The sequence below is a fragment of the Scomber japonicus genome, chromosome 23, assembly GCF_027409825.1.
Source record: "Scomber japonicus isolate fScoJap1 chromosome 23, fScoJap1.pri, whole genome shotgun sequence".
Classification (NCBI taxonomy): domain Eukaryota; kingdom Metazoa; phylum Chordata; class Actinopteri; order Scombriformes; family Scombridae; genus Scomber; species Scomber japonicus.
Genome location: NC_070600.1, coordinates 5,001,765 through 5,028,339, shown reverse-complemented (window position 1 = coordinate 5,028,339; position 26,575 = coordinate 5,001,765). Strand labels below are relative to the sequence as shown.

Here is a 26,575-nt window from a genome sequence, read left to right as displayed (position 1 = left end):
AAAGCAAGTTTGTTCATGAAACATGATGTCATCCATAGCAAAGGGGTCAACTCTGCCACTGCTCTTAGCGCAGAGGTTCTCCAAGTTCCTCAGTAAAGTGGCTCTCAGTGGCTTTGTGAATAGGTTTAAAGAGGAAACTCTCAGCTAGAAATGTTCAGCGCTTAGGAGGACTCTTAATGTTAAATAAGATACTTTGCGAGTACAATCGCAAAACTGGGGTTAGGGGTTACGATGGTGACCATGAATCAGAATGTCCTTGGTCCGAGTTCCCCTTGAAATCTGTGAATCTCTCTCTTGGTTCCTGTCATTTCTTTGCTGTCCGTTGATAATAAATGCACAAAAATGAGCAAAAAATCCTCATAAAAGATACAAGTGTCAGCAAGTCAACTACCATCATTGTATTAAATGTCTGAGTGTCTGTTACTATATTATACAAAAGTCCTTCAATATGTACCGATAAGATTTTCATAGACTTATAGGACATGAAAGGCTACAGTAGTGACATGGGTCAGTTCTCTGAAAGTGAAAGGTTCTTACTGTCTACTTCTGAAACCTGAGATACAGCAAACAAAAGGAAAGATTTGCCATCCAGAAATATTCCATCAACATTTAGATGATGAAAAACATCATTGGGTGCGGCTGTGGCTCAGGAGGTAGAGCGATTGCCCACCAATTGGAAGATTGGTGGTTTGATTTCCGGTACAGTCCATTTACCATAACATCAAGACATTTCCCACTGAAATTAAAGAATTGGTCCGGAAACAAAAAAAGGTTTAACTTGTTATCCTACGTTTACTCTTCAAACCACCTTACCTACATATGTTTCTTAAAAAGCAGAGCAGAGAGGAAACACATACCAACACAATAAAAGGTTTCTCTGACTTTCTCTTTATCGCTGCCTCTTTCTGTTCCAACTACAATATAGCACAACACAACTATTTTGAAAGAGTAATTAGGGTAAGGCACCTGCTTTAGAGCCACCACCAGATGTTTCCAGCAGGACTATGTTCCAAGTACTAAATAACTGTCATTAGGAAACAGTCCCAGATTTATTATCTGGATGGTTTCATAGCTAGAGAAGAGAAAGAACCCACTGTTCAGTTTAGGGTATAATGGGCTCTAGCAGTCTGAAAATATAAAGCTGTAGCAGGTACACTAAGGCACACATTTGGGAAGTAGAGCTATGTTCCGTGGCAGTACACCTCCCTCTGGAGCAAAGTTCTAGACATGAACGCGGAAGGTAAAACCAGCTAAACATGCAGGTCTTCAACATGTTAAACAGTTTACATATACCTCTGACACCCTGACATTCAGTTTCCCTGTTGCCATGAATAAACCAACCAACCAACAATTGATATTCTTGTCGATCTCCGCTGGAATACATTTAGCTAAAACGCTCTGAAAAGGAACAAAAAAAAAAGAACAGTGCGACTGCCAACTATCCCCTTTAGCTGAGGAATGGAAAGATGCTTCTAATGCACGGGAAAAACACAATCATCCCAATAATGATGATAAGTACCCTCTGGCTTCCATGCTTTATGATGACAGAAGTGCATCCAAAACCCAGCATGAGTTAGCAAATGTAGAAAAGTACAAGTAAAGCTGTATGATGTTTCTGTGTAATGAGGCATGTAAAGCAGGTTTAAACCAACCAAGGACCATCAGGGTTACGATCATTTGTCAGGGTTTAAACCATGTTACTAAAAGTACTGATGATTTTGTTCTTTTGGTATATCGTATTTATAATCATTGCTTGTATGTATTATCAATTTGAGTTACTGAGGAGTTATTTCAGGCCCCCAGGGTTCCAAATGTAGAAGTCCTGTTTATTTTTGTACATAGACAATGTTAGACGGCCGACAAGGAGTTCTACTGAGGCTAGTATGGATAGGAAACCCTACTGGCTGTATCATCAATACTAGGTGAGCAAATGATATGAATATAAGTCAGGTAAAGCCTGAGTCCATAGAAACATCTGGAGAAATGTCTACTACAATTCTAAAAAAAAAAAAGCATATTGGTAAGAAAACATTCAACCCTTGAGCTTAAGGCTGCACACAACCATATTTTTCTATTAACAATGAATCAAATGACTATGAGTATGAGTATGCTCACAGAGACATACTGACACAGAATTAACAATGGTTCTCTTCAGCTCTACAGAGCATTTTAGCATCTTTCAGATCACTGTTTTGGTTTTATGGCAGACAACTTTACTGTCTTGATTCAGTCTCACTGATTAGGGTTGTTTCCAGCAGTAGTAGACATATAAAAAAGCTCTGATAAACCCAGTGTACACTACACTGCCCAACAACAAACGGCAGACAAAGCTAGAGGATAGCTGGTTTAAATAGAGGAGCATTTAGCAGCTTAAGAGTCCGATCTAAAGCAGTTATTGGACTTACATTCGTCAGGTGGCCTTAACACAACTTCAAAAGAGTCTAACGTTGCTGCAGTCTGCTGGAAGTCTAAATATGAAACTGTTTGCTAAAATATTTTGTGGTAAATCTAGTAGCTCTCATCCTTTTCTCCAGACATTTTATTAGAGCAGTTGTGATTTCTGGCACGGCTTTCTGCCAACTTGTGGCAGCATATCATAAATCTGTACATTTAAAAAAAAATATACAATATTGTAGATGATGCCCCATTCTATCCAATATTTTCTTGTGAGGATAATGTCAGAATAGTGTTATATTTGATTAGCCCATTGTGTCGGCATAAATGCAGCCAGTGTTTCAGTATCTAAACAAACACTGATGTATTCATTTGACTCCCTGTGAGACATTTCTTTCAATCTATCTTCATCTTCGTCTCATCACACTTGTGGATTGCCCTGAAATGGCCCAGTGGTGCCACATCGACACAAACACACTCAAACGCAGTCATTCCGTGCATGCTCGGAAGCTCTGGGCTCCATTTCTTGGCGTTTGTGTTCCATCTCATGCTCTCATTATCCCTGCTTTTATCTATTGTTGAGCCCTCTCAGTAAAGTACTCTATAACAATCTTGTTGTTGGAAGCGCTGTGTAAATAAACTTGACTGGACTCCACTTGGCTCCTGCAAATACTTTGTCTCGCCAGTGCCTCACTACTCAGCTGGTTTCCTTTACAATTAGAAACATTGGGGGCATTAAGTTTTTATCTGTATAGGATAAATTGTAAATGCTTTCTATGCAATTCACATACACATACAATCAACACGTTGATGGTTACGGAGCTGCCATCTAAGGTGCTGGCCTGACCATCAGAAGGAACTTGCATAGATAAGCATGATTTAAATTCTGTTAAGTTGAGAGTAAACTGGACACTAGTTCCAATTTTGCAGGAGAGTGTCAGCGTGGCTGGGCTCAAGAACAACAGAGCCACTGTCTTGAAAGTGACACAGCCAGACAGTCTCACTGCTCAGCCTTGCCATGGAAATATGAAATGTGTTTAATAAATTAGCTCTCAGTATTAAAGGGGCTCATGTCCAGCTCTGTATTTGCATAATTCGTAGTTCAAAAAATGTATCTTATGCTGGCCCTTCATGCAGCCCCTCAGTTCAGCCTCTGTCTCTTAACAGGTAGTCTCAGCTCCTGTCTCTTTAAGACACCCCTCCCGATGAGTCCACTCTGTTCTGATTGGTCAGCTCTCCGGAAGCACATATCAGAGTTGTGTTACGTTACCGCTGAACCCAACACTTCCTGCTCCACTGCTTCATATTAAAAAGTTTTTAAATGACTGAATAACAGGAGACTTTTTATTCTAAAGAATTTACAGGAAATGAAACAAGTTCCTCACTGAATTAGCAGAGCATCATTGGCAGCACCTAAAACCAGGTGATATTTAGAGCCGTTTGTGCAAGGGGCAATAGGGTCCCGCCAGAGTGATGATGATGTTGTATGATGAAGAGCTGCAGATGTCCAGTTCACCTCCAACAGGTAGACTTTAGTACTTTGCCTTGATGTATAATGGAAAAACACTCACAGTATGCCAGCTCAACTGAAGTCATGGCTCAATGACTACCCCCAAAACAAAATGCCATAATATAAGCAGAGTGGAGCATTGAACTCACGCACTCTGAGTGGAACAGATGACCATATAAAGAAATCCGTCCCAAACTGATGTCAGCTCAAGTTGAAAGTAGAAAAAAACGTTTGGAACAGAGTGCACAGAGCAAACAGAGGCCGGGATTACTTCTATATCTGTATGTTTACCTTATTATTTGACACTTTTAATATGAACATCCAACACTGAAACATAATGTGTGTGAACATAAGGAAAAGCCTGATAAGTCCCCTTTAAACTGTTCCTTTCATAGTGATGAACATCTATGTCATACAATTAGACCTGACAGGGTTAGTTAGTATGAGACGGTTGCCAGAGGAAACAGCTCCCACTGTTCATTGTAATTAAGTCATACATGGTGGTGTAACACAGGCCTGGGTGTGACATGAACTAAACGTGGAGAGCGTGGTGAGAGGAAAAGAGAGTCTGTTCTGCTGCACCCGCTACAAAGTGAAACAAGAGGGACCTCTACTGGCTGACTAAGGGAAATGACTCGCTACAGAGAACCATGAGAAGAAAAGCATGTGAGATTCTGAGAGAAGAGGGACCATGTTAACAAATGTTTAGCAGGACTATGAAACTGAGGATTCAAACTCTATTATAACTGGAAACGTTGGGCAAATGGTTTATAATGTCAACATCAACTATACATGTATCCAAAGAAGAAAGACATTTAGACTGATGATCAGGCATGTTTAGGAATGGATATTGGACCTCAATAAAGGTGCAGCACAAATATGTGTTTCATTACAGTAGGAGGTAAATGTAGGCAGTTAAATGTATTAAATAAAGACAGAAGAGTGCAGTTGCAGTAGTTATTTTGCTATAAAGTAATCAAGTTTTAAGTTCAAGTTAAATGAACAACACTTACAACTATCTGCACTCTGTCTGTTAGATGTTCCCTGACGTTCTTTTAATTATAGCTATATTTTTCATTGCAAGTGTTAAGTTATAGCTCTGAAGTTTATATAAATGATAACTAATTAAATGCAGCTCTGTGGATGTGTTTGTGGTGTGAATGTCTGATGTCATTGAGATATGTAGGATTGAGGTAAAATCAAGTTTTTCTCCCTATCACACCTGCTTCATGACTCATCACCAATCTGCACTCTGAATGCCACAAATCAGCTAATGCATCAGAATACATTATCAACGTCTGTCAACATGTCACCTCCTTTAAATTGCCTGATCCTACATTAGATGCATATTTAATACTGAGAATGGAGCTTGCAAACACTAAGAGGAATGACGCACCAACTATGACCCCAGCTAGATAAACAAAAAACGTCATATTTGCACCTCAAAAAAAAACAGGCACAAAAGCCTCAGTGGATCAAATTCAGTTTTATAGTCTTGTTTCCTTATTCTTTGATCAGACAATCAAATTGAAATAAAAGCTTATTTATGTAGCTTATTTATTTATAATGGATTTTATTAGGGCAAAGGTCTGGTGTTAAACTTATTTTTTATGACGTTTGGGGGATTTTTGGGAATGACGTTGGAATCGATCTAAGGGTGTTGCAATTGCACTGTGTGTTCCTTAGCCAAAAGAGGACACCCTGTGTTTAAACATTTCACATTTAGGAACTTTGGCTTCTGTGATGAAATAACACGATTTGTAGATTTGTATTCATGTTAAACTGCATCACTGTAGCTGCTTGATATAAAAACACAAACTAACAGGAATCACATACTTTCATGTCTGATCCTCTGTTTCAGTGTATTTCCTCTGATTACATCATTCAGCTATTAGGACTTTTTCGTTACATATTCTGCAATCTACAAAGAGTGAAGAATAACATCTTTCATGTGCTGTCTTATATAAGGATTTTAAATAACAGCCATATGCTTACCTGTGATAGTGAGAGCCTAGACTAGACCTAGACTAAGTAGTTAGTTATTCACTCACCCAGGCACTTGTAGAGGCCTTGGCTTATCCAGGCCAGGATTGCCAAGGTAATGAGGTCACCAAAACTGGCTGCAATGGGTGTAGCAACATTGTCTGGGTTGATGCCTGTCTTCTTTGAGCCCACGATCACACCCACCATGATGATACCTGAGGAGGAGGGGGCACTTCAGTAACCACAAGTAACATTTAAACATGATCATTAACATGCACTGTCAGCAAGAAATAAGTGTTTTGGGAGATCGGTTACAATGACAGCGTGGACAGACGTGACCCCAGCGTCTCCACATGGACAGTATTAACAGTTTATTTTAACCAGTGGGGCTCAGCTGTGTGTGTGTGTGTGTGTGTGTGTGGGGGGGGGGGGTGTGTGTGTGTGTGTGTTTACCCTGCAGCAGGGAGGCTATGAAGGCCGTGGCCACGCTGCTGGAGCACAGCAACACGGCGTGGCTAAACTGGAACTTCCCCTCAGGGATCCAACCGAGAACCACAGCTGCTACGGCTGCGAGGAAACCCACCACGGTGGCCTGAACCTGGAAGAGAGAAGCAGGGGAGACGATGGAGGAAACGACAGGAAGCGGAACAAATCATACAAGCTTTTATTGTAGAGTTTTCTATTGATTAAAAACAACAACAACAACAACAACAACAGGAGGAGGATTAGTAGGTAAGTCTCCATATACACATGGTTGTGAAATAATGTAATTAAAAGCATGTCAAAGCAGGTTCTTCTATTACATAACACCTGACAACAACTTCCTGCTGACAGATGTTATTGCAAAACAAGCTCATTACAACTCTGTGTTGTATTATGTGTTACGGTGCGTTTATCAGTGTGTGGGTAGATGATTAGCAGAGCCTGTACTCACTCCTACTACACAAACAGAGATCAATACAGTAGTCTGAGTCAACGCCCACCTGGACCCATGTGGACCCATTATGTTACGCGTATCAAGATATATAGAGATACAGCGATAGTCATATTTATGTAAAGTTATGGTACATTAGAGGACATGTGAAATCAAGTGAGATGTGACTGTGACATTTTATCAGGCACATTTTTAGTTCTTACTGTATTGTTTTCAAAATAGATTTTTACTTTACTCATCAGATCTCTGTAATACTCTTTAATATTCTATTATTTTATTTGTTGTGGATCTATCTTAGTGCTTTTCTGTTTTTAGTAGTTGTTCTTGCTGTCTCTACTCTTGTGTAATCTGTTGTTTTATTGAGCACTAAAGAGTCTTATTGTTATTGTTTTTATATGACTGGACATGTAAGTGGATGATTCAAGGCAGCAATAGAGTGTGTGTGTGTGTGTGTGTGTGTGTGTGTGTGTGTGTGTGTGTGTGTGTGTGAGAGAGAGAGAGAGATTACCTGCTTCAGTGCAAGGTTGCCTATGATTAGATTCCACTTCTCTATGGGAGAATCCATCTTGCCCACGTTCACCTGTGTTGAACATAGTGAGAAAAAAAAGAAGTAGCAAAAAGCATAAGTAGGTTTTTCATATGAGTGTCTCGAACTACATCAGTGCAGTCTCACAATTTTAGGGAACCAATAGTAAGTGGACAAACTAATACTGTCGAAGCAGCAGAGTCCAACACATCCTGACTATTAGTTGTACATTTCCCATAATACATGTTGATAACACCTCCCTGCTCTGTAAACACACACACTACTCATACTCCACTCTGTTAAGTTTGTAAAAACAAGCTAAAATGAGTCATCACCAAACCAAAAGCTGAGATAATCTCCTCTTGCTTTTTCCCGGATTTGACAACCTTCCTACAAAGCCACAGACCACATTAAACCTCATTATATAACAGCTTTTCACAGGCTGAGCAGTAAATGCACTACAGCGAGTTTTTCAGAAAATCATTGAAAAATGTAAATAAATACACTGAAAACAAATATCTATTTTTTGCTCGTTTCAGGGACTCTTTTGGTTTTAGTCTGTCCTTTGACGGGTGAAACGTGACCTCAGCTGGATTGAGAACAAGCGACTGACTCAGCTCATCTCTGATATCTTAAAAGTATGACATCATCGACAGGCGTACCAAGCCAAAGGTCAAACTAAAAACAGACAAACTTAAAAATATATGATATAATCTAAATAAAAATATACATACAAATACATAATATATAACATTTTAATAAAGTAAATGAATCTATGAATTCTATTATTGTAATTGAACATTTCCACTAGTTTAATAACTGTAATCATCATTACAAAACATCATTTTAAAAGATTATATTTGGGTTTCCTCTTGCAGTCTGTCTTACAGCGGAGTCTGAGGAGGACAGTAAATTGTTTTTTTTGGAGGGACGGTACTGAAGAGTATCAGCTCACACTGAGCTCTGCTGTCCGTGTTGACACAGCGCTGAATGAATGTGGAGTCTGTACACGGGGAACCGGAGGCCAACAGGAAGAGCCGAAAAACAAACAAAGAGAGAGTTCTGCTCCGCCACTACTTCTTCTTCTTCTTCTTCTTCTATCTCGCAGAGTTTTTGTTTTTTTTGAGGGGGTGGAGGCAAAACACAGAGATGTGAACACACACTGAGAAATAACAGGTTGTGCTGAATAAGTGCTCTGTGGACTTATCTGCCATGACTTAACCTGTAATTATGCAGCTTTTGTGGGGACTGTGACACCGTTTTATGGCTGATAAAGTACAGTATGTACCTGTTCCCCTCCCTTAACTCTCTTCCCCTTTTCACACTGTGAGAGATTAAAACGGAGCAATAAACCACCTGACTGTTCAGACTATCCTCCTTCTACATGAAATCACCCCTAACTCTGCTACGTCAGCAAATTCCTCCGCTAATTCCAAATACGCGAGGCTCTTACACCGAAATCTGTTCAAGATGCTCCCGAACAACTTTCCAGAGAACATAAATATAACCTGAACTGAGAAATGAAAGTGAAGACAGCTGCACTTGTGTTTTCTGCTTCATTTCACCTGACAGAAGAGAAGAGTTACAGTCCAATATAACAAGTGAACACACCACCTGCATCTACAAGAAGGAGGAAGTTGTCAAGCAGAGTTTAAGCTGACTCTTTATAGTAAGGAGTGTTCATTTTCTAATTCTTATCTCATAAGGTGGTCTACATGGTGTCATGAGTGATATAATCTCCATCAGTTGTTTGCATTGTACCACGCTAAGGCTTGTTGATAGAACTCACGAGGGAATGCTAAATATTTCCATGTTGTCTTTTAAACTGGCTGCAGGTTCAAGTTAGAGGAGGAAATGTTGACTCGCTGCACTTCAACACGTGTGAGTGTGTGTGTGTGTGTGTGTGTGTGTGTGTGTGTGTGTGTGTGTGTGTTTCCCCTCTTAACACGCCTGCTGGATGTGACATTGGGAGTGTGGCTACATCCTCCATTCCACCTTTGATTTCGAGGGTTCGAGATTGTGACACTCCAATTTACAGTGCAACAAAATCTAAAGTGAAAACTAAACAAATAAAACAAAAGAATAAAAAATAAATGTCTGTGAAGCTCTATCTAATATTGAGCTCCAGTCTTTTATTGACAAGAGCTGAATCCTTTACAACAACTAAAAACTTTATTTGGTTAGTCTATGCTTTATAGTTCACACTGCACATAAAAATACTGCAGCGGTGTGTCTTACTCAGTGTTGTCAGAGTGTGTGTGTGTGTGTGTGTGTGTGTGTGTGTGTGTGTGTGTGTGTGTGTGTAGGTGTGTTTGTCTCACCGCTGTGGACAGCCTGGAGGCCAGAGTCATCTCCAGGTTTCCCTTCAGGCCGAGCAGCGCAGGAACCAGGATGAAGATCTCCGTGATGTACTGGAACGCCGCCCAGTGCTGCGGACGACACAGGAAGTGACAGTGTTGACATTTGTTGTAACGTTTGTTCTGATCTTCTAGTGACTCTCTTTTCATCCACAGCCTCGTTTGGCTTTACAATTCAAGCATAATGCTACAATTTAGATAAGGGAAACTTCTCATTTGCATGAATTAAAGTCAACAGTGTTATCAGACTGAAGTGTTTAAAACTAACTGAAAATGCTAATTTAGGCAAAAAAAATTACACAGTCAAATGTGTTCCAGAGTAGGGATGATTTTACACAATACTGCAAGCTCAACATCTCTCCTCTAATAAATAGTTATTCATTAATCATCTGACTGGAAATTCTCATTATCATGCAAAGATGGCTGACACATGTATGGGTCCCATCTTCTCTAAAAAAGGCTCAATGAGGTTTTTTTGTGTCCATGTGGTTTAGTCAAATGTGAAAATAAACGTATGAATAACTTGCACACATTCTTCTGTTGTGGACCCAGCATCACATTTCTGCTTTTAATCCATTTTGAGAGGATTATGGCAAAAATGTCTTAGTGGTGTAACCATAAAAACTTTGTACCAAATAATTCAACTTGCTTAAAAACAGTAAATTCTCAATCAAACACCATATCAACTAGTTTGGCATGATCTTACATTATAACTTTTATATTAAATAAAACTAATGGAATACAACTGGTAATGGAGATCAGGAACCATTTACATTTTTTTTTGTAATTATTAGTATTTGTAAGTCCACTTAAATACACTGTAGGTGGATAACATATTTAATAGTTATCATTCTTTTGTGGTTACACCATTTGACATTTTCAGGAGCATTCAGTCTTACTTTTGGTAAAAATGGTGCAAATGTCATTTCAAGTGACATGAAACCAACAAAAATACATTTTAAGATAACTGAATTGCTCATCTTGCCAACCTTCATTTGTCACTGACCCAAAGTCAGTATTTGCTGCCTTTCTTTTCTTTTCTTATATCATTGTAACTTTTGGCTGAACAAAAAAAAAAAGCTATTTGTAACAATGTACCAACAAAGAAACCAATGGAAAAAATAACCAGTAGGTGAATCAATAATGAAAATCCTCACAAGCTGCAACCCTGATTTTTAGATAAAAGTTGGTGGTTTCCTCAGCTAAAGATACACATGGTTGCACATGAGCATGTAACAACATGTGCCAATGGTTTCATGCTTTTTCTGCCAATCAACAGTTGCTAGTAATGTAGCAACAAAAGCAGTGAAGAAGAAGACTGCAAGCTTGCACTCATGAATATAAACAATACATTATTTAGATATGTTCAACATGTTTGTTAGACCTCCAGGAAACATACAGAGCTCTCCACTCTCCTCACTTCATGCCATTCTTCTGCAGTTTGCTATCAAATAAAAAGGCAAAAAATGTCTCAAAAATAAACATAAAATAGAACAACTGTGTGTCTGTTAATTAAAAGATACCCTGTGGAGGTACCCTGTTTTACCTCTAGTAGTGCTACAGAACCAATTTTGCACAATGATATGCAGCAATGAGCCAGGAAAGGGCTCGTAAACAAGTTAACAATGCAGGATTCAAACTTTTAAGAAGAAGTGGCTTTAAAAATGTTTTATAAGGGAGGAAATGTGTCCAACATTATCATTATACCTCAGGGAAACACACATAATACATTTTAGTGAGTAACATCTGTGTAAACATAACTTTCATTTGTTAAAAAATAAACTACACTTTCCCACATGTTAGTAACTGCAGAGAGTAAAGTCATAACTGATAGAAATGACGGCTACAATTATGAAATCAAGACTGCAGATGTCATAATAAACTGGAATGAACCTTTAATTCCAGCTTTACTTGAGCACTGAACTCTGCTGGTTCCCGTTTTGAATAAAAGCTGCATTGTGGCTCAGATTACCTGCACAATATCCAGCACCATTCCAGCTGATACCGTTCCAAATCCTGCGAGCAGGAAAGGCACGAGGATCTGCAATGCCATAGCCAGAGGCGACTCCTTGGGCATGTTCTGCGCAGCCGATCCCAGCCCTGCCTCCTCGTCATCATCCTCTTCCTCCTCCTCGTCTGCCTCCTCCCCGGAGAGCCTCCTCTCAGCCAGCATGGGCTCAGTCTCAGAGTAACCTCCGTCTCCGCAGTCCGATAAAGTCACAGAGGACCTAGAGGCCCGGTCCAGGAGCCGTCTGCCCTCTATGTGAGACGTCTCTTGCCTGTAGCCGTTCTGGAGCGAGCCGACGTCCGGTTTAGCTCCGAGGTCCACCATGGACAGCCGCTCCTCCTGTAGCTTGGTGTACCCGGTGGGCACCATGGTTTGGAAAATAGAGGCGATGCGCCCAGAGGAAACAGGTTTGAGGGAGAGAGCGCTCCACCCGCCACCCGCTCCGCTCATACGCACAGTCAGGCTAGAGCCCAGGGACTCCCCTATAGCTCCTCCCAGACTCTGGATACTCATGATGCGGTCCAAGGCTGCGGTGTCTCATCTCCCGTCATCCGGTCTGAGGGTGATGTCAAAAGAGAGACTCAGCAAAAACTAGTTTACGCTGGCTAAGGTGCACCGTCCATGTTTAGAAGTCCTGCTCAGAGACTCATCATCAGCCTGGAGAGAATACACAATGAAAAAAAAAACAGAGCAGAGAATAGGAGGATGAACAATATTTAAGATGATGTAACAGCTGAGTCACTTCTTATGAAGAGTAAATAAAACACCCTCAACTGGAAACCAGAGTGATGCTGTTTTCTAATGAATTACAGAGCAGCTTTTACACAAACTACTAACTTAAAAATGTGTTTTTCTTCTTGTTCCTTCAGTTGAATGTTTGAGCTTCACTGTGCAGAATAATGTATGTTTTCACATTCATCTGCTGAGAGTGGAAAGTTTCCCTGAGCTCACTGAAAATCAGATATTAAGAGGTGAACCTATGAGCAGGATTTGTGACAACACAACTAGTTTGGAAGCTAATCCTGGTCCAATATTCAGATTATTCTTATTGTTTATAGTATTCAGAGATTATTTTATTGTATATAGCTTTTTATTTGAATTGTATTTTTGATCACTTATTACAAGAATACTGTTGTGCAGAAGTTGTAGCATAAGTGTCTTTTCCTGGTTTTAAAGGCTGTGCTAAAGTAAAGTGATGTCATTTTCTGAACTTAACAGACTATTCTAGCTTTTCTATTATTCACCTTCACCCTATATTGTGTAAATATTTTCTTAAAGCACCAACACTCATCCCTACAATATTGTCACAATATGGATAGGTAAAGGTAACTGTACAATGACAATAAAGGCTATCTTATCTTATATTAATGTATTTGATATTTGATATTATCCATATCATCCAGCACTAGCGCACAAACACGGACAATGGACATTAAAGTGCAGGAGACATTTTGTGTCTAGCAGCAAAACATTTTGAAATGAAAAAAAAATGTGCATATTTATAGCTTCTTTAACTTTTAAGAATAAAGTTTGATAAGAGTAGAGTAGATGTCATTTTAAAGAGGTCATCTTACATGTCAAGACACATTATTCTTCTAGGTTGAATATTTGACATGTCTTAACACATGTCTGGAGGCTATCTTTAACTAAATGAGCTATATGAGTTGAAGCCAAAGGGGCTCATGTTATGTTTATATCTTGTTTACACTTGTCCATGTTCACAGTTCAGTGCTGGACAATGTGTTGGCAACCAGTGCCTAAAAAAACCACACACCAACATCTCACACTGCTGTCAGCCAAAATGCTGCACAGACAGAGACAGTCACGTACTATGAATGTAAATAATAGCAAAGGAATGTAGTACTGGTAGGGTTTAGTTTGAATGTAAAAGTGAAAGCAAAGCAGTAAAGATATTGTATCATCACATTAAAAGTCGAGGATAAACAAACGAAACAATACATCTGTTATTTGTTCTCATTTTAAGTACTTAGTGGTTTTTATGGCTGATTCACTTCCTAATATGAGTCATGTCTAAACAGAGTACACTGAACACCATCATTAGCAGCTGGAGTAGACAGCGCGTATATGACAAAATGGAAAGTGCCCTTTATTGTGAAATTAATAACAGTTTTGCTATTACCAGTGTTGTTTGTCACACATTAATAGAAATCGTAGTTTGCGTACATTTTCATTAGCAATTCACTTATCTTTACTAAGGCCTTTAAAACAACTACCTTCTTCCTCAGTCTCAGTTTATAGCATTTATATGTTGTAGTAGAGATAATAAGCTAATGTTTCTCTGCTACATCGGTTAATACGGAGAAGCCCTATTTCTGCATATTTGTTTATGTTAGCTTAAACTGGGCTATGTTAGCTGGCTATGTAGGAATCAAAACAGCAGGAGTCACGGCTGCCTACTTGCTCCTGTGTGAAGAACATAACAAACTACTTATACGAAGCTTCGCAGTTGTTGTTACCTTTTGCGGTGTATCAGAAGGTAACTTCACCGTCGTTTTTTCCGCCACGGAGATGTTTCATCCAGGGGAAAAAGATGCGACTCTCTCTTCTTCCCAGAGCGCCGCGTCAGAGCTAACAGTGCCACCGAAGATCGTATATATAGCAGATGTTCACTCGGTAGTTTTAATAAAACTGTGTCCAAGTGTGTCACGACTCAAGCGTATATAGGCTCATTCAATTTATAACATGCGCGTAAAATAATTGTAATATAGCTCATAGAAACTCTTGAGAAAAACTCAACAGTATGAAACACTAATTCGAAGATCTTCCACAGTCGATATAATTCATTCCAAAATTTTCTTGGGGAGAATGATTTTCTAATCAAAAAACAATTTTCTGCTTTAAACATACGACATATATCCAATAAATATACCTATAGCTTCTCAATGAGTTCTGTAATATCGACTCTGGCAGAATTAAAAAACACAACAAAAGTAAGTTAGAGTGAGACCTCTTCTGCCACACCTTCTTTCCAGTTAGGACAAAAAGTGCCACACAGGTATTTTAAGTGTACTGCGCAAGTGCGCATGCGTAGATAACAAATCTGGTATATGTCCAAACGTGTTTTTATTGTTCGTGGTTTGCGATGAATGCATGTAAAGTGAAGCGTTCATACCTGCTTTAGTCCTGTAATGTGTAATGCCAGCGTTACACCAAATTCCTCCCAGACAGCAGAGGGCGCTATAAGTACAGCGCACACAGTAATATTCCTACCTTCCACCCGGATGTTAGTCTCACCAGCTACACATGTTGGTACCGATGCAAACAACATCGTCTCACAAATGGAGTTAAATATGAAGAAAACGAGCTCGCAGGATTTGCTAACATGTGGCAACGGAGGAGGTTTGAATGTTTCTCTTTCATGTTAAAGTGTTGAAGAGAAATGTTAAGAGTTAGAATGTAAAACGCTTGTTAGGCTAACTCACCATATGCGGTATAAAGTTATACTTAAATTAACTTCATTGTATCTCTATAGGTTCCTTATTACAACATTAAAGTGTCTTGTAGGTTATCTATGTCTTCTCACATGAGTTCATTCATTCACAGGAAAGCTTGTCATCTGTATAAATATGTACCAGTTCTGGAAATGTTGCAGATAACTTAATATTTTAAAATATTTCCGAAGCTGTGAGAAAATAATGTAAATGTGTACAGGTGTTTAAAACTTCTCAAACAAATTGAAATGGCTCTTGGAACTTGTAATTTCCAATAATTTTAACACATGTAAAATGTTTAATGGGGAAATAATCAGATTAATAGATAATGGATATGACTCATTTTTAACAAGAGAGGTTGCCCAGATTCATTCATGTTGGCAGGGACAACAGACTAGCATCACATCACATTACATCATCATATAGTTTGACATGTGATGGTTGATATTGAATATTTGCACAAATATATGAATTTATAAGGCAGGTTACAGCTGTTAAGTAAATTTTCTTGCATTTAAAGGAAAATACAACTCAAACATCCTCTAATATGAATGTTAAATGTGCTTCCAGGTCTCAATGAGAAGCTTCTCCTCAAGCCAAAGACCAGCAAATCCCTGCAGACAGAGAGAGTCCCGAGAAGCAGCGGTGAGATTCAGCTACCTTTTTAAAGCTACCTTGTTATTCATGTGGGGTTTTTTTTTTAGAAGATTTTAAAAGACAGAACTAGAAGAGTCATGGTGTGTGCTTTGCTTTGTTGTGCCTCAGTGTTGGAGCGGTTGCAGAGCTTCCTCCCACAGATGGCCGAAGCCAACGAGAAGCTGAAGCAGCAGATTGAGGAATCCCCTGCTGGATGCTTTGACATAGAGAGCGTGGAGGAGGCAGAGAGAGTCATAGAGATGGTGAGTGTCACATTTTTAATATTTTAATATATGAACTAGAAGGACAATCCCAGAGATAAAACACACTGACTGCGGCGCCGAGTCATGATTTCATCCTCTCTCCATCAGGACGTAGCTCTGGTGGAGCTCAGCGGATCGGACAGCGACTCTGAAGGAAACGACGACTCATCAGACTCGTCGGACGATTCGGACTCAGATGACGAGAGCAAGATCACAGAGCAGAACTTGAAACTCCCTGGACACCAAAACAAGAAGAAGAAAGTCAACATCCAAGTTCTGGGCCAGCAGGGGGAGTAGATCAGTCAGCTGTGTATCGGGTTTCTCTGCCTTCATCCTCTGAGGAGACGATGAAACCTCCTCTACCTCAGGAGTGAAGGGACAGTGGACAGTAAGCTCCTGTGTGGAGAGATGTGGACCTTCCTCATCCCTATGGGAACAACAGTTATTATTATTTTCTACACATTAAGGTCATATTCTTCAAAGTGCCTTTGGAGCCAGAACAGATCCAGTGTGTATGTTTTATGACTTTTCATTTGTCATATTCAGCCCCAGCACTGTGTGGATCTTCTTGTTTTCAGCTTTCAATCACCATCACAGGAAATACATGTTTTTATACAGCAGACTCCTCCTTTTTATAAGGCACATGTGAGGTTTGTGTGGTCCGACATGTCTGGAGATAAGAAGTAGAGCTGCAACAATTCTACAAAACATTTATAAGCCACTATTTTGAAAATAAATGAATCATTTTGAGTATTTTTTATATGCAAAAAGTTAAAATACTTTTGTTTCAGTGTATCACATGTGAATATGTTCTGTTTTCTTTAGTCCTCAGTATGACTGTAAACTGAATATATTACAGTTTTGAACTGTTGCTCAGGACAAAATAAGACACTTTAAGTTGCATATTGGCCTTTGGGAAATAATGATGAACAGTTCTTGACACTTTACAGACCAAATGACTGATTGATTCATTGAGACAGACTTTAATGTCAAAGTGACAACAGATCTAAAGTGATCTACATTGGTTAGAAAAATAAAACAAGATACCTGTTGTACAGCAGTATTTAACCCCTTCATGTCAGTGTTCAGTAGCTGTGTGGATTGGTGCAGCTCTCCTTCTGCTACAGGCCCGGGAGTCAACAGTAACACATTTTAAAGTGGATATAAATCTGTATGTGGAGATCTGATTCAACCACAGGACATAGAGTTGTTTTTAAAGCTGCTCCTGACCTGTGTATCATTGTACATCATATTTAAGCTGCACAATTGAAACCTTCCTGAGGCTCTTTTGTGATGTGATGTTTGAGTCAGATGTGTCTGGAGAAGAAGTATTTACACATTTAAAGAAGCACAGATGAATGATTTTGTGTATGTGAGTCATTATAGATAAAACTGTCAATTATTGCCACCTTGTATGATGTTCAGTTATTTTACTGTATGGAGGTAAATAAACTATATAAAGGTTCTGTTTTTTTCTATAAATGGTGTTCAGTCTGACACAATATGACAGTGTGATGATTTAAACTGAGTATCACATGACATGTTTATGTATTAGTGCTGATCCTTCACATGATACTAAAACTACTTCACTTAGTCACTTACTTTGAATGAATCATTTTACGATTAAAAATGACCAGACATTTAATACCAACTCTGCTGATGATTAGATTGAATTTATTGCTGTATTTTTTATCAACCATATAAAGAACTGATTTGTTTCACAGTGACTTGGAAAAAAAATGCCATTATGAAATAAAACATAACTAATGATGAATAAGTTAAAAAAAAAACATTTGAATTCAACGTTTTTCTTAAGTAGTTTGATAGTCTGTTGACTCTGAGGTTGGTAACTGAAAACTTTGCTTACGCTGAATTCTTAAATAAATCTGGTTTATTCTCATAACTGCAGGAGAATATAACATGTTATCTGATGTAACATCATCAGCTTTTTAAATAATGTTTCCAGGCAGCAGAGCATCAGTCAGCATGTTTAATTCTATCAATATAAAGTATAGACAATATAATAACATATCATAATATCAGTCATGGCAACAGAACGATGACACGACCTCACTTTGAACTCTGGGACTGGACTTGTTGGACTTGTTGGCAAATCCTAACCGCTGGAAAACATCTGGGGAAAAAACAAACTGATCTTATTGGATAAATAAACCGGAAGATAATTTACCGAGCTTGGAAAGAGTAACCTGCTGGAAATATGCCTGTCAACACCCCACCGACCAGAGAGGAACACCTGCGTGACCCCGATCATCTGCTGGAAGGTAACACAACTACATTCATGTTTTACATCATTCATACATCTGTCTAAAACTAAAAGAAATGGAAAAGCTTCTTCTGTACTAAAAAAAAAAGATCGTTCAATTTTAAGATGGACAATAGCTGGATTTTTATTATCTATTTGAAAAAACATAGTTTGGGTGACACAGGATGTTTTCTATCTGTAAAATGATTATGTATATTTTTTGTAACCATGGAGATAATGGAAGTTTTAGGAGAGCTGTACGTCAGCACGTCAGAACACGCATGTGTAAATAAACCGGAGCACGTTTCCTACTGTTTGGACAGCTGAGATGTTATGAAAAGGATCCGGAGTCATTTTAAAGTCACAGTTTGCCCCCTCATTGAACTCATTTTTACATACTCCTCCAAACGCAACATCAGATATTGTTATGAACGTGCGTGAAGGCGAGAAGTTGAAGCAGGTGTAAAAAAAAAAAAAAAAAAAAAAAATCATCTACATACAGCCACACATGTATTTTTATTATCTTAGCACTGAAACATATTTTCGTTCCTAGTGAGAGAAAACATAGAAGAGGTGCGTATTTGTTGATTTGTAATGGAACTGTGCGTGTGACTGAATGTGCGCGCCGTGCGTTCAGGAGGCCACAGTCTCCAGCACGCTCCATGATGTAGCCTACAACTCATAAAGTGTGAGAATAATAAGCAGATATAGTGAGCACAGAGGCTCAGGTGTTTGTGGTGTTATTTTATAGGAGTCCTGTGATTAGTTAAAGTTCACAGGGTCTAGCGTGCGTAATTACGCATGATCTATGAACACGTATACTGGAAAACTGCAAGGCTACAGCTCAGTATTTTAAACATTTCTTGCAAACACACAGAAAGATTATGAACTATCTGTTTCCAGCTACCCCATGGTTGTCTCCTTTCCAAAAGAATAGCTACATGATGTGATGAAGCTGGATTGTAGCTAAATGATTTGACTAAATTGGATTGTGGTGAGCCCACGGGAAAATATTGTTGTTTTGGATGTAAAACGGTGTTATGTAAACATGGATTTTATATTAATATGTATTTAATACCATTAATCGGTATTAAATACACAAAAGTATTCATGTTAAAATGATATGTATATTGATTAGTGATAGTGAAGGATGTGGTAGGCTTTACCAGGTCACCTGTAAACTATTTTTGTAGAAGTGGAGAATAGTTATGAGTCTCATCTGAGAAATAATTTATCACAGTTTGATCTCCTGCATTCTCAGACCACATATCATGCTCTTTAGCTGAATCTCTGCACATACACTCTGCCTCTTACTCTTTCACAGAACATGACCTTTGCAACTTGACATCTGCCATATCACATATAAACATATTACCATATTATCTGCCAAAATTAGAGTGCTACCTGTTTCACATACATACATACGTACATGTTTCCCATGTATATATATGTATTGGTCATTCTTCTTGTTTAAAGATGTTACTGTGTTGGAAAAAGCAAATGTCTGGTTTATTATTGTAAGATATAAGAATCAGAATAATGATTGTCCGCTGATGCTGCAAGAAAGATACCGCTGTCAATCCAATCTTACTAAACCACATACTCAGTCTGGATCAAGCAGATTTATAGTATTTATGTAATTATTTGAATATATTACTAATCTGGTCCCTGCAGGTGTCTTCTACATTGTTGAACAACCTGCCGCTGAAGGAATCCCTGAGATAATCAGGATCATCGACGAGGATGAAGGTGATGCTTTCCCAATCTACATCTCCTCGGATGATGAGGAAGCAGAGATCATTCTAGAAGAAGATGAAGGTGAAGGCATTCCCCCTTTGTCCTCAGACAATGAAGGAGAGGAAGAAGAGGCTGAGGATGGTCTTGATGGTGTCTTGAGGGACATCTCTTTCAGTGAAGAAGAGGAGAATGAGGAATACAATCATCAAGAGGCTGAGAGTGACGAAGACACAGATGATAGTAACGAGTTATCTGAATTGTCTGACAGAAGCAGCAATGACTCTGGGTATGAGTCCATGGAAGGGGACGATGAAAACGATGACCATGGTTATCAGGGTCAGGATGGCAATGATGCTATTGATGGCAATGATGAGGATGAAGAAAACATGGGACCTCTTGCCTTCGAAGGTCCACCAGCACTGGAACCAGGCTGGGACAACCTGATGGAAGCGGAGCAGCATCTTGATTTTCTTCATCAGCATCTTGAACTGCCACAGCAACATCTTCAGCGTGCTAATCAGCATCTTCAACTTCATCATCTTCCTGAACAGCAAGACAACCTGATGATGATGATGATGATGATGATGATGTTGAATGGAGCACATTCTCTGAAGACTCTGGTTGAGGAAAGACATGGAGAAGAGGAGCCAACTGTCTCAACATCTCAATTTCATTGCTGGATTCTGCATGTGAAAGCTTGAAGGCGGGCTTTTGCGTCTGGCAGGGCTGGTAGTGCCCTTAGTAGCGTCCTGCACCAGGGTCTATTTCAATTTCGTGGCTGGATTTTGCATTTAAAAGCCTGAAGGCTGGCCTTTGCGTCAGGCAGGGCTGGTAGTGCCCTTGGTAGCGTCTTGCACCAGGGTTTTTCTCTATGTATTGGCTGGATTCTGCATTTGAAAGCCTGAAGGCTGGCCTTTGCGTCTGGCAGGGCTGGTGGTAGCCCTCTGTAGCGTCTTGCACCAGTGTCTATCTCAATGTCATGGCTGGATTCTGCATTTGAAAGCTTGAAGGCAGGCTTTTGCGTCTGGCAGGGCTGGTAGTGCCCTTGGTAGCGTCTTGCACCAGTGTCTATCTCAATGTCATGGCTGGATTCTGCATTTGAAAGCTTGAAGGCAGGCTTTTGCGTCTGGCAGGGCTGGTAGTGCCCTTGGTAGCGTCTTGCACCAGGGTCTATTTCAATTTCGTGGCTGGATTTTGCATTTGAAAGCCTGAAGGCTGGCCTTTGCGTCTGGCAGGGCTGGTAGTGCCCTTGGTATCGTCTTGCACCAGGGTCTATTTCAATGTCATGGCTGGATTCTGCATTTGAAAGCTTGAAGGCAGGCTTCTGCGTCTGGCAGGGCTGGTAGTGCCCTTGGTAGCGTCTTGCACCAGGGTCTATTTCAATTTCGTGGCTGGATTTTGCATTTGAAAGCCTGAAGGCGGGCCTTTGCGTCTGGCAGGGCTGGTAGTGCCCTTGGTAGCGTCTTGCACCAGGGTTTTTCTCTATGTATTGGCTGGATTCTGCATTTGAAAGCCTGAAGGCTCACCTTTGCATCTGGCGGGGCTGGTGGTAGCCCTCGGTTGCGTCTTGTACCAAGGTCTATCTCAGTGTTATGGCTGGATTCTGCTTTTGAAAGCCTGAAGGAGGGCCTTTGCGTCTGGCAGGGCTGGTAGTAGCCCTCGATAGCATCTGGCACTAGGGTCTATCTCTATGTATTGGCTGGATTCTGCATTAGAAGGTGGGCCTTTATGTCTGGAAAGGCTTTTGTACTTGAGGGCTGTGGGTTTCTTTTTAACATCTGATAGGGCTGACAATTCCGTGGGTAGCCTTTGCACCTGGTGGGGCTTGTAGGTCGCGTCATGCACCAGGGCCTATCCATCCATCTTCATCTGTAGCTGTATTTTCTCTTTGTAACCTTGAGGACTGGCCTTTGTGACTGGCAGAGGCCAGGGATTGAAGAAAACAACAACCTTAAATTTAACAGAAGATCCATTCGACCACCCACAAAACTGCAAATCATTTAATGTTAAGAAACGTAAGTAGAAGCTTCTGTCTTGGAATGAAAGTGACCTGTTTTTTCCCCAATTAATTTAAATTATTATTTTTTTAATGTATAAAGCAACTGACCCGACCAAGTTAAATGGTAGTTTTTTTCAATCAGCATTGTCCACAGAGCTTCGGTGTGTTGCAGCTTGTCCACCAGTGAGTGTACCAGCAACCACCCATCCACCAGACAACCCTGATTCTGAGAGCCACAACCTCACACTTCAATAAGAGTTATGTATCACAGGTTCTTATTACTCCACACTCTGAAGGCCACCCTGTTTAACAGAGCAGATTACTTTCCATCATGCTGTTGTTTTGTTGTATATACGCAGCCTCTGGGATTATAGGAACCTCATTAACCTTCACTCAGGAAGCTCCAACATGGAGAACAGAGATTCAACCTGCAAGCAACACATCCAGGGTTTCTGTGACAACAAAGAAGAAAAATGGACAGATCACAGGATAAGCTGGAAATGCTTCAGTAGACTAAATGTAAAGTAAATCTCTTATTAAGACTATGAAATCACCAAAACTGACATAAAGTAGTGATAAAGTTAACAATACTACTTGAACGTGTTAATAGCACCAAACCTTCTTCCAGACCCAATCAGAAGAGGTGAATCCCTAAACCCCCCACCCCACCCTCCTCCACCATTCAAGAAGAAAAGCACAAGAGCATGGTTTCAGTCAACTAACAGAGAAAGTAAGCCCCTTATTAAGAATGCAAAACTATCTACATTTTGACATGATGTTGTGATGGGCTAAAGCCATCTTCACTTACACTATATGGATGATATTTCTTACAGCTACCTTTTTGACCATTTACAATGTTTGTTTTTGATTTCATGGCAGGACTCCTGTGTGGAAGTCAAGAAACCATCCTAGAAAGCTCCAGCATCACTTTCATCCATAAAGGATCTCTTAACACCCTCTATCCCATCCTCCTCTAGCAGTCAAGAGGAAGAAGATTAGCTTGAGAGCAGTGCTTCAGTCAACTAAGAAACAGGCCTGGTGCCACAAGGGGTTGTAGTTTTTGCCCCCTTTGTTTTAGTGTTTTATGTATCTATAGAAAAATACCAAAAAACAATAAAATGATTGGCACATGTGATTGTTGCTGAGCTGTTGTTTCAGGACCATGGACAGTGCTGTTGCAGTGATTTTGAAACAGAAGAAAAGTTATTTATCCTTTCTGAGGTTATATCATTGAATTTTATTTTATTAAAAAATGCCCCTTCAGTTGCTCCCTTTGCAGTTTTTAACAACCTATTGTTCATATTTGTGACTGTCTTTTAAAGATATAGTGTTGAATTCAATTACATTTGTGAGTTCTTCTACTCTCAATGATGTTGGGTTAACATGATGCTTTTAAAACTGTGAATCCACTGCAGTTTGTAGTGTACAGTTGTTCCACAGCAGCTCCTCCACCTGGGCCCTGGAGTTATCTGGATAAGAGAACAGCTCCTTTTACATGAGTTACAGATTTGAGTTCCGTCTTCATATCTGACAGTTCTGAGGATCCATCAAAGATCAGGGATTCCAGAGGATTTCATGTCGAAGACTGTAAGCTGAACAAAATGGATTGGATGGATGGATTGAAGCAAGGGCTATCTGTCAAAACACAACATAACAGAAATCGGAACTTCAGAAATCAAATTTATACTCAGCTGTACTCTGTGCTTAGTCCAAATTTGCAACACACTGAACTAAGATGATCACAGTAACCATTATAATTTATTATTAACATCAGCATGTGTTACCAGGCTAATGTTTGGCCTTTTTGACCTTTTAAAATATTCTATTTTTAAATATCTGAGTCACGTGTCACTTAACAAGGTATTAGCAGCATGTCTACATGATTTTCAGCTCCTTGAAGCAATACTTCTGCTTTAAAAAGTGGATACTGTGTTGTCTGCTTGGAGAAAGTAATATTTAGATTTTTAATGGCGTTTTATAAATTAAAAAATGGGTATCTAAATTAAATTAGTCACTCTGCAGTTAGCAAAAGGAAAAAAGTACAGTGGCCCTTAACATTTTGGTATCTTTAAAACTTCAAATCTGGGACTGTGGACTGATGCTTTGGGTATATTTTGGGGTTTTGGTTCTGATATTTTATTCACTTATGTAATAACAGTAACAGTGGAAATCCCAGCTGCATATTTGTATTGGCAGTCACTGATCCACACTCAAAACCCAGAACAGATTGTGACACAGTCTGCTTGTGTGTTATTGGGAAAGCATTTCAGCTCATTGACTGTATGACACATGATTTGCAGGAAACATGGGAAAACCATCAGCAGCCACCAAACAAAACACAAGCTGCTCAAAGTTGGCTATAAGTTTGTCAGCTCCCACTAGAAAAATGAGTTAACTGGTAAAATAAATGGATCTGGTTATTCATATTTTGACTGGTGTCCAGTAGTTTCACTGAAAATATTTATTTTACATTTTCAGCCTGCTGGTAAGTTACTCTTACTGTACATGCAAGAATTCCAAGTTTTGAAACTTTCTTCATTTTACAAATTATATGTTAAATTCACAAGCAATAAAATACCTTTGCTCTATTCAACACTCAAAGGTATAGGATACTTTGTATAGATAGTGGTACCACTTCATTATTAGGCCTCCTTCATAAAGGATTTATAAGGATTAAATAATGGCTTAATTAGTAGCTTATAAATAATTGACTGACCCTTCATAAATCCCGTTATAAGCAATTAATAGCATACATTTGTTTTGGCAGGTTGTGAAAAATTGAAGATCTTAACAATGGCCAACACATAAATGTAGCCTTTGTTCAACAACAGCTACACAGTTTGGCTTTAAAGCTAATTATGAAGCTCAATAATGTACCAACTCATTTATATCACTGTTGAATTGTGCAGAATTCATATATTGTATTTTTGTATGCATCAAATACAAGTATGCTTGTTCAAGATTACATTAACTGTAAATATATTTCTAGGAAGACACTTTAAATGAGGCTTAGTGTGTGATATTAAATAGAACAGTAAATACTACACAATAGCACCAGCAGCATTACTTTTCCCTCCCATCATGTACAAAGTCTGTTAGCACATTGTCTGAGTAACAGCAGCATTGTACAGTAAAATTCAAATCAACCTTTATTCACCATTGTATGACATTACTGGTTTAAGACATACTGTTTGAGGGGGGTGATTGAGGGGACAGTGCTCTCCATTTTCACAAAGACTGAGAAAGAAAACATTTGCTTCTTAGCCCTTACTGCCTCTACTGAGAACATGGGACAAATTTAAAATCAAAAAACCTAATTTCACAACTTAGTGATACATAAAAACATCTAGCTGGTGTGTTTTTGACAAATATAATATAGTGTTACGACATACACTCTTCCTCTGCCTGACAAATACATTGTCAAAAATATATCAAATCGTCCTTTTTCCCCCTCTTTTGTTAAAAAATATTTACAAAAAAAGTCAAATTTGAAAAAAGGGAAGAGAGAGTTAATGTCTAAAGTTACAATGTGGGAACAGACAGCTGCAAGAACATGATGTGAACAACCAGAGTCAAATAAAAATGGCTCACTAGCGAATCAACAGATAAAGGACCAGTGTGTAGGATGTAGTGCCATCTAGTGGTGAGGTTGCAGATTGCAGCCAACTGAATACCCCTCATCCATTCCTTCCAAGTATGTAGGAATATAAAAACAAACTCTAATTTTTATTTTCATGTGATTATACACTAATTAAAACATATAAATATTATATTACATTTTCTGCCAAGTCAATTCTGCTAGATGTCACAAAATTCTACACACTGCACCTTTAAATACCTTAAGTGCTTTAAGAGTGTACAGACTCTGGTGTTTTTTGTGTTTTCAATGTTCACAAACAAATAAAGGTAGACCATTAACAGCAAAAACTTTAAATATGTTTGAGGCAGGTAATCCATCACAGGAAATGATTACTTTTTGTAAACGTGACAGTGAATCTCGAGAATTCCTTGATGTTGCATTGAAGGATGCTGCGAAATCTGAGATCATAGAGTCAAATGTAAAGAAGCAACCTTTTTAATGCGAGGAACGTCTTGCTCTTTTCATGATAGTCAATCTTTACTACCACGGATGTCACACTTTCACAAACATACTTAAATGAAGGAGTCCCAAGCTTTCAGCTACATATACACGTGTCTCAATGTTGACTGTGATGGATTACCTTGTTGTAACCACGTCTGCAAGATTTCCAGTGTGTGAAACAAATTGAAATTAATGTGTGCCTGGGAGGAGGGAAATCAATCTAAAAGTATAATTCTTCACCAGCATTTGTTCGTCATAAACTCTCATTCTTTAAGACTTAAATCAGTTAATTAAATAAAACACACATAAAACAGTCCCTTCTTTCAATGCTACCAGTTTGTTTTATAAGTCAAAGTTGATTCTTGACCATGGAAATAATAGTCTGACAAAATAATAATTATGGAGACACCTAACACCTCTTGTAGCTTTTTT

General features: G+C 39.1%; 2 protein-coding genes across 3 annotated transcripts in view; one reads left to right on the top strand and one right to left on the bottom strand.

Annotated features, from left to right (window-relative positions):
• The window catches only part of slc41a2b (solute carrier family 41 member 2b), a 43,729-nt gene extending 29,423 nt beyond the window's left edge, over nt 1-14,306 (bottom strand). Inside the window, exons 1-6 of one of the 2 annotated variants that reach the window (XM_053344096.1) lie at nt 14,190-14,306; nt 11,677-12,268; nt 9,669-9,776; nt 7,330-7,401; nt 6,341-6,485; nt 5,956-6,102 (exon numbers count right to left, since the gene is read on the bottom strand). In XM_053344096.1, the coding sequence (XP_053200071.1) occupies nt 5,956-6,102; nt 6,341-6,485; nt 7,330-7,401; nt 9,669-9,776; nt 11,677-12,225 (1,021 nt within the window). In that variant the 5' untranslated portion in view covers nt 12,226-12,268; nt 14,190-14,306. Of the gene's footprint in view, nt 1-5,955; nt 6,103-6,340; nt 6,486-7,329; nt 7,402-9,668; nt 9,777-11,676; nt 12,370-14,189 lie in introns of both variants that reach the window. The other variant, XM_053344095.1, reaches the window with a different exon arrangement.
• Nucleotides 14,307-14,984: 678 nt separating this feature from the next.
• Nucleotides 14,985-16,470, top strand: nopchap1 (NOP protein chaperone 1). Its single transcript, XM_053314002.1, has 4 exons — nt 14,985-15,072; nt 15,735-15,809; nt 15,930-16,063; nt 16,172-16,470. The coding sequence occupies exons 1-4, from the start codon at nt 15,012-15,014 to the stop codon at nt 16,358-16,360; spliced, it is 459 nt and encodes a 152-aa protein (XP_053169977.1). The 5' UTR covers nt 14,985-15,011; the 3' UTR covers nt 16,361-16,470.
• Nucleotides 16,471-26,575: the final 10,105 nt, after the last annotated feature.

What these genes read in the sequence shown, in the direction of transcription:
- nopchap1 (XM_053314002.1), top strand. Translation starts at nt 15,012, where the DNA reads ATGGAGTTAAATATGAAGAAAACGAGCTCGCAGGATTTGCTAACATGT. An exon ending in AACATGTGGCAACGGAGGAG is followed by an intron (nt 15,073 to 15,734) that starts GTTTGAATGTTT and finishes ATGTGCTTCCAG; the next exon opens with GTCTCAATGAGAAGCTTCTC. An exon ending in GAGAGTCCCGAGAAGCAGCG is followed by an intron (nt 15,810 to 15,929) that starts GTGAGATTCAGC and finishes GTTGTGCCTCAG; the next exon opens with TGTTGGAGCGGTTGCAGAGC.